The sequence below is a fragment of the Etheostoma cragini genome, chromosome 19, assembly GCF_013103735.1.
Source record: "Etheostoma cragini isolate CJK2018 chromosome 19, CSU_Ecrag_1.0, whole genome shotgun sequence".
NCBI lineage: Eukaryota > Metazoa > Chordata > Actinopteri > Perciformes > Percidae > Etheostoma > Etheostoma cragini.
This window is the reverse complement of record NC_048425.1, coordinates 17,537,365-17,552,548: the sequence shown is the minus strand read 5'-3', so window position 1 is coordinate 17,552,548 and position 15,184 is coordinate 17,537,365. Positions and strand designations below refer to the sequence as shown.

Sequence of the window (15,184 nt, the reverse complement as noted above, 5' to 3'; positions counted from 1 at the left end):
CCCCCCCCCCCACTGCTCACTGCTGGCTTTGGCTTACGTCTTCAGCACGCACTCCACGTGAAGCGGTCCTTGTGTGTTGGTGGCTGACCTGTGGAGTGCCTGCGGCTAGAGGTCTCCTAAAGAGAGCCTTTGATTGGAGGAGATTGGAGCCCTCCAGCAGAGCGGGCTGCCAGCTGACACGCCGACCACCCCGAGCATCACAGCCTGGCTGGAGGTTAACGAAAATGAAAATAGTTGAGTTTAGATTTGCTCATGTCGTGTAGCAAAGACGAACGAAGCACAGAGCATTGATTTTCTGTCAGAGTTCTGAGTCTTCACTTTCAGATAAGTAATGACATTTGCTTTTAGTTTCTCTTAAGTCACACATTGCATGTCAATGCTAAATTCAAATGCGAACAATTCAAAATCAAGGTTAGGTTCAATGATAGTAAAGTAACAGTAACAAGAACTCAATTCAAGGCTGGATTACCTCCAGGAAAAACATGGCTAACTGCCCTGGTTCCCCCCAAAAAATAGCCAGATTAGCTGGCTGTACCATGCTACCTCCACATTCCCATGACCTAGTAGCATATTTGAGTTCATTTGGTATAATTTGATTAAACACACCTTACATACATCATGGTGGCTTACTACATGCGTTGAACCGTGTGACACACACGCGCTCTGAACCGAGAACCAAACGGTTTTGAGACTTGTGTGTTCTGTTAGTAGAGTATGATGTCGTCTGCGTATGAGCTTATTTTAATCGTAGTTAACTCTTTGCTGATTGTTTTTTTGTTGATTTGAAATGTGGGGCCATGGCTTGATGAAGGCACTGTCTTGTAAAGGAGCATTGAGTTCAAATTGAGTTTTTTGGCCTTTATTACATCAATAAATATTGTGCTTGCGGGTGCACATCCAGCTCTGTAAAAGTCACTCACAAGGGATGAATAAATCCTCTCGTGCTCTTTCACTTTTTGTCTTCTTTTTTTATTTTTTAGAATTTACTCAAGTGGATTCTAAGTGTGAAGAAGAACTACAGGAAGAATGTTGTCTATCACAACTGGAGGCACGCCTTCAACACCGCCCAGAGCATGTTCGCCCTCCTCAAGTCAGGACGCTTTCAGGTCAGTGTAGCCAATCACTGCCTAGGACCAGGAAAATCCTGTTAGGGTTTGTTTGCAAGTGGGTGAATTTCAATTTTGCTCAGCGAGTTGCTCTAGCATCGAGTAATGTTGCTCATAAGCTATGCCCTTGTAGCCGAGCTGCACCAATCACATTGGATCCAGATGTGAGCTGAACAGATGACGACAGTCTAATCTACGAGTTAGCTCGGCTGGTTGCTAAGCTCGCCAGGCTCTGGATACGTCAACCCGTGTGTTATTGTGATTGGTCGTAGTGTTATCCAAGTGCGTGCAGTGAGATTTTCAAGCGCACGCTTGAGGCCGGACCCTTAATCTTTCGGATTTGGGTCTGGATTTCCAAGCTAGATTACATATGCGTTACCCTGCAATTATAATTTTGAACAAAAAGTAAGAATAAATCTATAAAGTCAGAAGTCTCCGCAGATTGTTTCTTATGGTGAAGTAACATTAATTAAGGTTTTGCAGAATGTCAGCTATCAACCTTACAGCCTATAATGTCTTTGGAGCCTTTTGACAATGGTTTGAACCTGGCAGTAATGTTGAATAGACATTTGATTTAACCCATTAGCCCATTTAGCTAATGGGCTATGTGTATTTATGTATATGTATGTGTGTGTGTGTGTGTGTGTGTTTTTACTCCCATCCTTATCTCTGACTTGATTCGCTGGTCCATCCCTTGACAGAATTACCTGAGCGATCTGGAGGTCTTGGCTCTGATGATTGCTACTCTCTGCCACGATCTGGACCACAGAGGTGTCAACAACTCCTACATCCAGAGGTACAGTAGGAGAGCATCAGTCACAGGAGTGTATGTACGATTGAATATGGGAGTCAAAATCCTGTTTAGATTATCATCCATAGTGTCTAAACATCTGGGGTAGACTGACCGCGAGCTACGAGGTTGGGTAACTAAGGTTTCTGCTACTGTAAAAGCTAGTAGTCGGTAGGAAATGGCTACTGCCATAGAAGTCTCTGAAGTTTCTGTTCACCGTCTTGTACCTTTGGCTTTTTTTGTCATTTTCAAAATGTTGTTTGTGCCGAATCAAATGTTTTATGCTCAAGATTTCTCTTGGTGCTTGGCTTGGTTCCAGACGTAAAAACTCTTTATATCAGCATTTCATGAAATTTCAGTGGAAAAACACTTCCAGAACCAGAAGCATTAAAAAAGTGGACGGGCATTGTTGAGCTCTATATGCAAGCATAGGAGCACATTGTATTTCTCACTTGTGTGTGTGTGTGTGTGTGTGTGTGTCCAGGAGTGACCATCCACTGGCCCAGCTCTACTGCCACTCCACCATGGAGCATCACCATTTCGACCAGTGCCTCATGATCCTCAACAGCTCTGTAGGTGCACACCCTCACACATATAGGGTCCTATCTTGCACCCAGGGAACACACACAGTGAAGCGCAGCAGCAAACACACATGCAGAAGATTACAAATATTACAAATCCACCATCATAACAGTGATGCTCCAAGGTCCAAACACGCCTGGCTGTTAATGGGAATGGGAGATGACCTCTGATTGGTTGATTGCATGTTACACCCAGAACACCTCTATGATTGGTTGGTTTAAAGGAATAAATAAAGTAAACCAGAGCGCGTTTTCCTCCGCAGCGCTGTGGAGGAAGGTCTGGCAACTAATATTAGGGTGAAGGTAGTTATCTCTGAGATTTATATCTCTAAACCTGGTAAGATGAAACCTTGTACACAAAGCCTTGGAACCCTAAAACAATAGAGTTATAGCCTTTATATAAACAATGTGATCCTTGATGTGTATGTCACATAAAACTAAAATCAGGCTGAGAGCACCTTGAATGGTCATCTTTAAATTGGTCACTGCTAACCGTTTCTACACAGGGAAAGAATGGCGTGCTAGTGGCGGTTCACAGGCCTTAGAAGAATAATGCCTATTGTGTTCATTTTCTAGCTGCTAGCCTACCCAGAATCCTCTGACAGCCCGATAAAATCTAGTGACTTACAGCCTGCTCTGATCTTTATGGCCTCTAAACAAACTCTAAATGCACTCCACAGCACCACTTAACCCCATTGCGGCTTGACACACACACATACACACACACAGTGCGTCTAACTATCTTTGTGGGGACCCGTCATTGACATAATGCACCTTAACTATCCCAACTAAATGCCTAACCTTAACCTTTACCCTAACCTAACCTTAACCATCCCAACCAAATACCTGACCTTAACCCCAACCCTCACCCCAACCTTAACTATCCCAACTAACTCTAACCCACCCAGGGAACTGCGTTCTACCCTAACCTAACCTCAACTATCCCAACCAAATGCCTAACCTTAACCCTTACCCTAACCATAACTATCCCAACCAAATTCCTAACCTTAACCCTTACCCTAACCATAACTATCCCAACCAAATGCCTAACCTTAACCCTTACCCTCACCCTAACCATAACCTAATTCTAACTTTAAAACCAAGTCTTAACCCTCAAACAGCCATTTAAAGTTTTGGTGTCCAGCATTTTGTCTGGACACAAAAGCTGTCCGGACCCCACGAGTATACTGTATTCCCTTTCGTTTGGACTGTAGAAATGTAGTTTAACAAGAGTTCTCTAACTCACACTCACACACACAGAGAGTCAAACCCTCATGTATGTAAGTGTAGACATTCAATAAAATACCGAGCTGTTTGTGCTGTTCTCTCTCTCTCTCTCTAGGGAAACCAGATCCTGAGCGGCCTCTCCCTGGACGAGTACAAAGCCACTCTGAAGATGATCGAGAGGGCTATTCTTGCCACTGACCTGGCCCTGTACATGAAGTAGGTACCAAATGTCAAGCCCAGATGGAAATCTTACTGGAGAGGGGTGAGGGAGAGGAAGAAAAGTCCATTTGGGCAGAGGATAGTGACTACATGCAATCAACTCTCCACAGAGCTGTCGTAATCTCGCTTTTTTATCTCCAGAATACAGCAAAGCATCCTTTCTCTTCATTCCTGTATGCTGATATGTCTGTATTACTTGTCACATATTGCTATTATACAAAAAGTCCCTTTTTTACTTAATATTTCAGCTTGTTTAAACTGCATTTTTTGTAAGTGATATTGCTGTGTTAATCATAAGTAAGCGAGTTAGCGTAGGGCAAATTGACATCAGGAGTTCCTTTCCAGCTCGCAATTAAAACCCAATTCTGATGCAAAGAGTTCATTAACTAGATATGATTTAGAAATGCACAGCATGCTAGACAAATGCAAAACAAGAGAAAATGTACACGCAATCTGTGGTTACATAGTTGTAAGATGTAGATGTATGTGTATATGTAGGATTATAGACTGTATGTATATATAGATGGACGTAGTCTTTTAAGAGGCAACATATAGCTCACAGTGCCAGGTCTGGGGATTTAGGGCTGTGACAGTATAGATTTTTACTCACCGCAGTATTAATGAGTGTTGTCAGAGTCTGGGGGGTGAATGGTGAGAGTAGCGTGTAATATTAATTTATACTTTATTAATCACGCAAGGGACATTACAATGGTCTTTGTTCACATTCCTCTAACTCTGTGATTTCAGCTCTGATCTAATCTCTATTTCAGTCTAGACAGTGGGTGGTAGAGGAGGTAGATAATAAATACTGAATGAAGATAATTATTATGTGTGTGTGTGTGTGTGTGTGTGTGTGTGTGTGTGTGTGTGTTAGGAGGCGTGGTGAGTTCTTTGAGCTCACCAAGAACAGCCAGTTTGTTTGGGAGGACGAAGATCACAGAGAGTTACTCAGGTGAGTTACCCTGGAAATCCAGCGTTACCTCGAGAGTTGGACCAATCACGTCGGTGTGTCTGATATAGGCGGGGCCAGAGGCGAGCTGCACCAATCACATCGGTGTGTCTGGTGTAGGCGGGGCCAGAGCCGAGCTGAACAGATGACAACAGTCTAATCTACCAGTTAGCTCCGCTGGTTGCTAAGCGTACGGGGCTCTGGATACGTCACCCTGTGTGTTGTTTTGATTGGTTGTAGTGTTATCCAATCGCGTGCAGGGAGATTTTCTAATGCACGCTTCGAGATGGCCGACTTTCATTACTCGATGCCAGACCTTTAATCTTTCAGATTTGGGTCTGGATTTCCAGGCAATCCTCCAAAACTCAAAACACTTGCCAACTATGTGTCTTTCTAGCCAGATCTGTAAAATGAATGTTTGTTGTTCTATATTAAGCAGTAAATCCGTCATAAAGCAAAGTATTACTGATACATGTCAAAGGTTTGTGCATTAGATGCAGCTTTACTTTCTCAGAATTCCAGAAATGAGTTGTTTCTGAAAGGCAGTTAGTGATTTTAAACACACAAGTTAGGATAATGCTTGACTTCCACAACCATAAATTGACTCATAATGCTTAGACGTGGCCGTGTGTGTGTGTGTGTGTGTGTGTGTGTGTTGAGGAGCCACTATTGATTGAATCATCCGAAGGTCAATGTGTGTCACTGTCTCTCTCTCTTCAGGTCAATGCTGATGACTGCATGTGACATCTCAGCCATCACCAAGCCCTGGCCAGTGCAAAAAAGGGTAAAACATCCCATAATTATCTATCTATCTGTGTTGATCTGCAGTGTTTAGTCTTCTCCGGCATGCAATTTCATTCCTCTCGACTTCTGGTTGCTGTAGTCCAATAGTTTCAAACTCATTTTGAAAAAATCCACAACTGGAAACAGAGAATCACATCTCAAAGGCCAGTGGGATTGTTAATTGACATGCTTTTATTTTGAAAAAGTCAAATAGCTTTAACTGTATTATTGCATGTTTTATAAAGTCTTCTCATTACAGTTTGGTTGACATAAAACTAGGGGTGCGGGGGAAGAAATTAACAACAAAGTATCGCAATATTTTCAGTGGCAATACTGTATCGATACACAGGCGCCAAGTATGGGTCTTTTATTATATATTATATATTATATATGTGGTGGTCAGTTTGTCCCATTTTGCAGCAACAACATTGAAGTGAGATGAACAAACAGAGAAATGTTTCTTTTTAGATGAAACAGATGTTGATAAGTTTCCTTTTGGGGACGTCATTTGAAATTAAGAAAAATTAGTCTGGTGATTCCCGCCTTTACATAAAACCCTTTAAAAAAACGTCGGTAAAAACGTTCCGTAGCCATCATAGAAAATAAAACCCCAAAAGGTTTAAAGAAGCCATTTAAAACTGACTAAAAACAACCACAGTGAAACCCTGTGGGACACCTAAACTCAACTACACTGACTACTGTTAACAGCCAGTTGTCCCCAGATGTGGAACTCGCTGCAAGGACTGCTGGGAAGACTGGCCGAGTGTGCAAACATCTGTAAGAGTCTTCATGTAGGGATGGGGAGTGAAACGGCTTTAAAGGGAGGGTGTGAAAAAAACACAAGATCGCATTGTAAAAAACAGTGTGTTGATGACATGTCATGTCAACTTGGACATGAGCAACAGTCGCGTTAATAAAGACACCAATGCCGTTCTGGCGGTACGTCAGTGTTCCTCATGGATGTTAGCAACTGTTGCCAGGCAGCCTGATTTCTTTTACCTCGGCTCTCTACTCCTTCTCTACTACTTCTTGCTTTTAAAGCAACACTAGAGAGCTTTCTCCGCTTTGGTCCCCCTACAGGTTGGGAGAGGAATTGCCCATTACATTACCTGATCTGGCAAACTTGCATAATGTAATGTAATGGACAATTCTGCTTCCCATTTATAGGGGGACCAAAGAGGGAAAGGTTCTCTAGTGTTGCTTTAACAAAGCATGTACAAGATATAATCTTTCTGCGTTAAAATGTCTAAAAACGACTATACCTTCGATTGTTCTTGAGTTGTGTACTTTCACTATCCCAACAATGTTCCCAACAATGTTCAAACCCATTACTTCAATGACACGGGACGTTTCATTTAGTCGTGTGCCAGTGGCGACGTATAACCTTTGACCCCTCTAGGTACTCTTTCTTCGGTCAAAACACGCCCAGATGATACGTTCTAGGGTTATTTTTTTTCATCTTCCAATGTCACAGAAAGAGCTACACCCAGTAACCGCAATGCTGCTGTTTCTTCTGCAGCACGCATATGTTCACTCATCCCTGCCCATTCTAATCGGCGATTGAAATACAACTCCCATAATTCAATGCAATTTCCCAACGTCATCAAAAGTCTGTAATTACCATCCATTGTTGTGATTGCGAGACGCCTAGAGGCAGAACATTACGTAAGGTATTTTTGAGAGAAGCGCATCACTTTATATTGTTCACACACACACACACACACACACACACACACACACACACACACACACAAGGGAGTGCTCATTAATAGAAACAGCTGTGCCCCTGTCCTCAGATGACACCTCTTAAAATACATTCAGGGAGTAAACATGCTCGCTTGCTTACACACACTCTCATCTGCCAAAACTGAAGGGAGATTTATTTCCTCTTTGTCCTCTGAATGGATCAACATTGGAGTTCCATTTTAGTTTTCAGATGAGATTTGAACCCATATTTTAACGTGTCAACGTGATAATGCTCTAATCTTGTCAACACATTCTCGTGCACAGGCTCGTATGATATTGAATAAAAAAACCTATGCACAACATTTTGTATGATGTCCTATGAAAGTGTGAGGTTTCGGTCTTTTCAGAGGTTGTTGCAGTTCCGTTTAGCCTACAAAAATTTGACTGTCCTGCGTCTACGACAGTTACGTTTAGACAATCAAACAACAAGTTAAGATTAGAAAAAAGTCCAAAGCCTTTGGAAAATGGAATTTAGTGACCTACATTCCACATTTGTTTTTTAATTGTCTCGCACAATCAGCACACTTTAAAAGAGAAATGAAATGATCAGGCAATTTCTGAAATAATTACCAATTACCTCCATCCTTCCCAGAGCAGTTCACAGTGTTCATTCGGGTAATGAACCTTTGTGGAAGCACATATTTATGAACTTTAATAAATGCCAGTACATCTATCTGAAAACTCCATCAGCCTCCATCCCAGCAGCTGTGACTCAAATTAAAATGAAGTACAAATGTATTTGTTAGTTTCGGTGCAATGTTTCAATGAGCTATTTAAGATGAAATAAAGTAAGGACAAAAGATTAAATTACACTCCGTAATATAACATAATAAAGAGCTCTGGCAGGTCGTCACCCGTAATTACAAAAAGGCAATGGAGTCATGGAGTAAATTTGCTCTGCAGACAGGTTTTTTGCTGTTCTGACTGACAATGTCAGCGTAAATAAAGACAAAGCTTCTTAGCCTCACTGGTTAAAACTCGCCTCGTTTCATGTTGGTTTTATTCCGCTCTAGTAAGCTGTCTCCCTGACTGAGTCCCCCTGCAGCTCCGTAGTACTGAGCCTTTATTACAGATCTCAGGGAGCTCCAGATGGCTTCAACACACACACACTCACACAGTAAAACCAACAGTGAAACCAGCCCGAGGCTGCAGTCAAATCTCATTGACCTCTCTGTAAACAGAGGGAGACTATTAATTTAGAGTGACTACCTCTCTCTCTCTCTCTCTCTCTAGTACTCGATTTTACTTTGTTTTGTTCCCGACTTGCCTTCATACATACCTACTTTTTCACTTCTTACGATCCTTCAGTCTTGCATGCTTTTGTTTTTCTTGTTTCTTTAAGTTGTTGCATTTGTTCTTTCTTGCTTTCTGTGTATATCTCGGTCTATCTGGTTCTTCTCCAGTCCATTTGCATTGTTAAAGTTGGACAGCAGGATAAGCATCATGTCTTCTCCATGGTAGAATGTCCCAACGTCGTTCCTATAATCAGCTTCCTAGGTGTTGATTAAAATGCCTCCACTGAAATTTAAACAGCCACAAATACGCCAGTTTCCAAGGTTAAGTACAATATCAGAGCAGCAGTCTGATTTGCATAGTTACTACGGATGGAGTCCCGTCCAAATCAAGAGACAGAAAAAAACGCCGATTTTGAAAAGTAGAATCTGTGTAACCTTAAATTGTAAGTTTGCGGGGTTTTTTGTTTAACCTGGACTCTATTTTTTCATGCAATGGTGTAACTAAACCAATGTGAAAAAAAATCGTATTGAGCGAGAACGATATCCCCGGCAGCTGTGAATTCAACTTATCCCTACTTTAAGCATGTATAGAGCAGCATATCTCCACCAGACTCCATGTAAATAATTACTACTTTTAGCATGTATAGAGCAGCATTTCCCCACCAGACTCCATGTAAATAATTACTACTTTTAGCATGTATAGAGCAGCATATCCCAACCAAACTCCATGTAAACAATCACTACTTTTAGTGTGTATAGAGCAGCATATCTCCACCAGACTCCATGTAAACAATCACTACTTTTAGCGTGCATAGAACAGCATATTTCCACCAGACTCCATGCAAATTAATCACTACTTTTAGTGTGTATAGAGCAGCATATCTCCACCATACTCCATGTAAATAATCACTACTTTTAGTGTGTATAGAGCAGCATATCTCCACCATACTCCATGTAAATAATCACTACTTTTAGCATGTATAGAGCAGCATATCTCCACCAGACTCTCATGTAAATAATCACTACTTTTAGCGTGTATAGAGCAGCATATCACCACCAGCCTCCATGTAGACAATCACTACTTTTAGAATGTATAGAGCAGCATATCCCCACCAGACTCCATGTAAACAATCACTACTTTTAGCATGTATAGAGCAGCATATCTCCACCAGACTCTCATGTAAATAATCACTACTTTTAGCATGTATAGAGCAGCATATCGCCACCAGACTCCATGTAAATAATCACTACTTTTAGCATGTACAGAGCAGCATATCGCCACCAGACTCAATGTAAACAATAACTACTTTACGCATTTATAGAGCAGCATATCGACACCAGACTCCATGTAAATAATCACTACTTTTAGCATGTATAGAGCAGCTAACAACGCTTTTAAACGAAAGTTTGACTTTCCCTTATTCTAAAGTGGTTGTGCGGAATCAACCTTGACTCACCCAAAGTTGCATGGTGTTACGTCGTGTTTGTTCAGAGCCTTTTAAAAACGTTTATTGCAAAACCAGAAAACAAATTTCTTTTGCATTTTACCCCCCCCCTCAAACTTTTAAATGGATCCCCGTCATCATCTAACCATGAATCTCATGACCCTCCTTGACATGCATGCACATCTGGCTTATAAAGTCTCACACAAACACACCCCCTAATGTCAAATGTCAGTATTACCCTAACAACTCACCCCACGCAAAGGACATTAACGAGATATTATATCAACAAAATCTCAGACGTTGAACAGCTCACCCAGAGACTGAAGACAGAGGACATTCAGAAACCGGATCTCACTCAAAACAGCATGGGTGTGTGTATGAGTGTGGAAGCACCAGAGACACAAATTAACACCCCAAATCCAAGAAAAAGTGATTTTTTCATGCTATAGGCAATTTTATAACCTTTGATGTCTTTTTCTTGTTGTGATACATTAATAGTTTGCTTCTGTTCTGTCCTTGGTCTAACTTGTGGATATAGGAAGAAAACTACTTTTACCAGTTTTTGCATGTAGTAAAACGCTATTGGAATGAAAATATATATATAATAATAATATAATAATATTGTCAAAAGTACAAATATAGAAGTTCTATAAGTTTCATTATCTGAAAGTCCATTGAATTTTCAAATCAACAATGCTTTAGGTTAAAGATGTTATTTGAACTCATCAGTGTCTTCTCTCTGCAGATTGCGGAGCTAGTAGCCACTGAGTTCTTTGAACAGGGGGACAAGGAGAGACGAGAGCTGAACATTGAGCCCAGTGTAAGTGCATTGTGTCCCCTCTGTATAACAAAAACCTCTGTAAGAAGTACACAAGCTGTGGTGTGCCTCAGGGATCCGTTATTGGTCCACTTTTAATTTTTTTTATAATAAACATAGATCAACTTTACTGAAGATGTTCCATTGCTGGGCAAAATGCTCATTTTCAACTGTTGTCCCTCAGTCTGATGTTAAATTAGCCAATAGAAAAACACACACACATGACAAATTAGAACCAGAGAAAGCAATACATGAACAGCTATAGAAAGCAATTGAGTAAGGCAGCATCATGCAAAGTAGGACATATTGAAATTAAGTGAGTAGACAATCAGCACAAGTTAAACATGAAAACATAAATTGACATTATATAACAGAAGTTAGATAAAACCAGAAGGGATAAAATCTGACAACCAAGCCAAGCAGAGCAGACAGGACAAGCATGCATGTGTGATGGCAGTTCATGTGTTTTTAAGCCATGTTTTAAAGTTATGTTCAAAAAGGGATGTAACTATTGCCGGTGTAACGCTAAACCGAGATAAAAATGTTGACGATAACAATTACCGTTAATAAAATCCCTCTGATTGGTCGGATATGTCTGGGGGGCGGAAGCAAGAAAGTAAATACAGGAAGAAGGTCCTGTGTTCTGGTCTGGTGGTTCAAACCTCAACGTCATCGGTCTTAGCCATTTGCCGGTTTCAGCCCTACAGTATATCTCTGATCTGTTAATGAAGTCATTAATCTAAGATCATGGAGTGTCCATTTAGACACTTGGAAAAGCTCCTTGAAATGCCATCCATCAAAAGAACGTCATATTGGTTTTGTTTGAGTTCATCTGGCTGATTAGACCTCTTCCCAGGACTGTGTGGGAGTTTTTCGACTGACTGATTAACATCTCCCTGATGCTCTTGATAGGTTTGTTGCAACTGTCAGGGCAGGACAAATGACGCCTTTATCATTCTTACTGGTAGCTGAAAATTTGTGACCTGTTAAATTCCCATGAAAGCTGCAGCCCTCCCTCAAGCTAAGCAGAAGTCTAACCATCCAGAATAACTGAGATAACCTTTGTGTGTGTTCACAGGCTTTAAAGTGTCATCAGTTTTGCACTTTTTTTTTCATCCCTTTACTTCAGGACCTGATGAATCGTGAGAAAAGAGATAAGATTCCCAGCATGCAGGTGTCCTTCATTGATGCCATCTGCATTCAGTTATATGAGGTAATTCAACCCAAATAAGTTGCGGTGACTAGTGATAGAATGCATAGCTGCCAAGGGTGGAATTTCATCTTGTTATTTCCCGCTTGCTGGAAAGATGAATGAATTTTGTATTTTTGTAGTTCATTAAAATATTTTCTTTGCTCTCACAGACATTGGCTGGCATGTCGGAGCATTGCTCCCCGCTGTTGGAAGGGTGTCAGATCAACCGGCAGCAGTGGAAGCGTTTGGCGGAGGAGTGTGAGAAAGGTGCTGGTTAACAGCGTGGTGGGATCCCAATGTCCAGGGTTCTCCTGGCCCAACCTGGTCTCTCAAAATCGGACGAAAATAGCACGATATCTAAATTAACAATTGAGATTTGTGTACGTATGGTGGCCCAAAAATAATTTCCCGACTAGGAAAAGATTTTCTGATGAAAAAAACACTAGATTTGGTTTAACAGTAAAAGGCATCTTCACATCGTTTCATCCGATTTTTTCACACATTAACAATAATTCCATTTCTTTTACAACTTTGGTCTTATTTTCAAAGGTGTCTGTCCTTACTAGGGCTTTGAATTTTGCCAAAAATCTAATATTCAAATATACTTTAATATGATTAATACTATTTTGACCATTAAATGCCTTAAGTAAGACCTAGATTGCTATCAACCTTAAGTTGTATGTTCTGGCCACCAGGGGGCAGTTTATCAGTCAATAGGCAGGTAGTGATGTTTTCAGAAGAAAAATACACAGTTCTTTTTTATTATTTACTAAAAGTCAGACCTGGATCAACACAAACAGTATGCTACGACAGGTTTTATCCTCCGTTCTTATCGTATCACGTTAATGGGCCTCACATTGTCGCAAACGAACCGTGTCTGCAAATCTGCGCTCTCTTTTGACGGGCACAGGGGAGGAGATAGCATGGAGTTGATTCTGGCCTGCCTCCCCTCCACCCCTCATCCTTTCCCAGCTTGCTGGGATGTAGTGTTGACAAGGGGGTCAGCCTCTCCTCTCTAAGCGTAGCTCCTATGGCGCCATTTTAATGCTACGAAGCCATCGCCTGCCATCTGCATCCCATTGACTTCCATTTATTTTGACGTCACGGGATCTGTTGGTCCACATACTCGTGACTCATCCCTGTTTCTTTGGGAAACCAAAGAAGCGCCACACGTTGCTATCCAATGATCAGGAGTGTAGAGTTCAATGTCCTCGCCAGGCGTGGCTGTGGTAGGCGTTGGCGCGGCCATTGTTTTGGTGTACAACATAGGTGCTAACCAGGACGCAAACTTCATCTACAGGAGCCCAGATGACCAATAATAGCCTTGCTAACAAGCTCGCGACTTACAACTTTACCAGGCGGGAAAAATCCTCGGAATCTGAATAGACGACATTTGCAAGCAAAGACATTTAGAAACAGAAATGACCATAACAGGTTTGAATATTAAGGGAAGCCTAATATTTGTTTGAGTATCTTTATTTTTCTAAATATTCAAAATATTCGAATAACGAATTTTGGAGTAAAAGCACTAGTACTTACTCTCTTTATTATTATAATTAGGTTGGACAGGCCTGGGAATGCATCACTAAACAAGACTAAGAGCCATGCTAGCAGGTTCAGGGTACAGTGTTGAGGTACTGCATAATGTTTCCCATGTTCTTAGTTTAGCGTGTTAGCATGCTAGCCAACTACAAGGTACCCCCAGGTTTCCACAAGTTAAATTAAAGTCTTTTTAAACTCTTTTTAACACCATTTAGAATGATATTTAATACCAACTCCATGAACACACTGGCAAAGGATGTAATAGATAATCAGCATGGATTTTAGGCTATAAAAATAATTGTTTACCAAGCACTTGAACTTAAAAAAACATGTTCTTGTAGTACTTGATACACACATTTATTTAATCTGATGAAGGACAGTACACGTTAGACCTTTATGAACAAAATGGAAGACTTCCTAAAGAAATGTAAGACTTTTCGAATATTACATTTAAGACTTTTTTAATACTCTCCAGGTACCCTGTAACTAGTACCAAACAGAAGTGCAGCCGATTATGATGGTAATGTCATTAGTTTTGCAAATATTTAGTCATTACCCAGAGTAGCTCAACGGGAAAGTGATCACCAAAGTAGTTCTGGTAAATCCTCTGGGTACCAAGAATGTCTGTACAAGTTTTATGGCAATGAGTCAAATATTTCAGTCAAAAGGGTGGGGTGGCATTGGGGGGGGAGTAGCATTGGGTGGAGTGGCATTGGGTGGAGGGGCATTGCCATCCACAGAGCCATCCATTCAGCATGGCTAAAAGGTTCCTGCCGATTCGCAGACTGTGTTGCTAGCTAAGCTCAAAGTCTAGCAAAAATGCATATTAGTCACCCTGTTTTGGAATAATATAACAAAGGTGACCAAATTATTAGCCAAAATGTAAAAGTCAATCACAGTTAGACTTAGTTCGGCGCTACGAGGGGTTATACATGATCACTTTTGGTTTTACTTTTAATAAAGTGGTTTGGATAATCTGGCTTTCTGACAGCGTCACCAGATCTCATCAATAACTGTAGTGAGTTTGTATCATAAATGATAGAAATGATGGCTAAATCTATTAAAACAAATAAGACCCAAGTTGTCATATCCCTCAAAAACAAATTGTAACATTATCTCATGTAAAGAGAAATTTTGCAAAAATAAATCCAGCTCTAAAATCAAAATAAATCCAGCTCTGTGTCATGGCAGTGTGGGCACTTATTTTAACACAATGCAAAGCTGCGAAGGTCTGCTGAGACCTCAGCTGCTCGCTCCTCTCCTCGATGCACAGGCACCATGGAGGAAAGCCGACGAGCTAAACACACTGGCCACACAAAGATGACACAGAGCTGGATTTAATTTAGCAAAATGCAAAGCTGCGAAGGTCTGCTGAGACCTCGGCTGCTCGCTCCTCTCCTCGATGCACAGGCACCATGGAGGGAAGCCGAAGAGCTAAACACACTGGCCACACAAAGATGACACAGAGCTGGTTTTAAGTATCTCTTCAGCTGTTCGCCAACTCCCATGACACACAATCCTGGATTGAGAGGTCATGCTAATTTCCTCAAAC

At 41.1% G+C, this 15,184-nt stretch overlaps 1 protein-coding gene across 2 annotated transcripts in view; it reads left to right on the top strand.

Moving 5' to 3' along the window:
- pde5ab (phosphodiesterase 5A, cGMP-specific, b) overlaps window positions 1-12,485 on the top strand; it is a 48,499-nt gene extending 36,014 nt beyond the window's left edge. For both annotated transcript variants that reach the window (XM_034856581.1, XM_034856580.1), the window contains exons 13-21: window positions 981-1,106; window positions 1,808-1,902; window positions 2,381-2,468; window positions 3,820-3,920; window positions 4,798-4,875; window positions 5,593-5,656; window positions 10,827-10,901; window positions 12,028-12,111; window positions 12,261-12,485. In XM_034856581.1, the coding sequence (XP_034712472.1) occupies window positions 981-1,106; window positions 1,808-1,902; window positions 2,381-2,468; window positions 3,820-3,920; window positions 4,798-4,875; window positions 5,593-5,656; window positions 10,827-10,901; window positions 12,028-12,111; window positions 12,261-12,368 (819 nt within the window). In that variant the 3' untranslated portion in view covers window positions 12,369-12,485. The remainder of the gene's footprint in view (window positions 1-980; window positions 1,107-1,807; window positions 1,903-2,380; window positions 2,469-3,819; window positions 3,921-4,797; window positions 4,876-5,592; window positions 5,657-10,826; window positions 10,902-12,027; window positions 12,112-12,260) is intronic.
- Window positions 12,486-15,184: the final 2,699 nt, after the last annotated feature.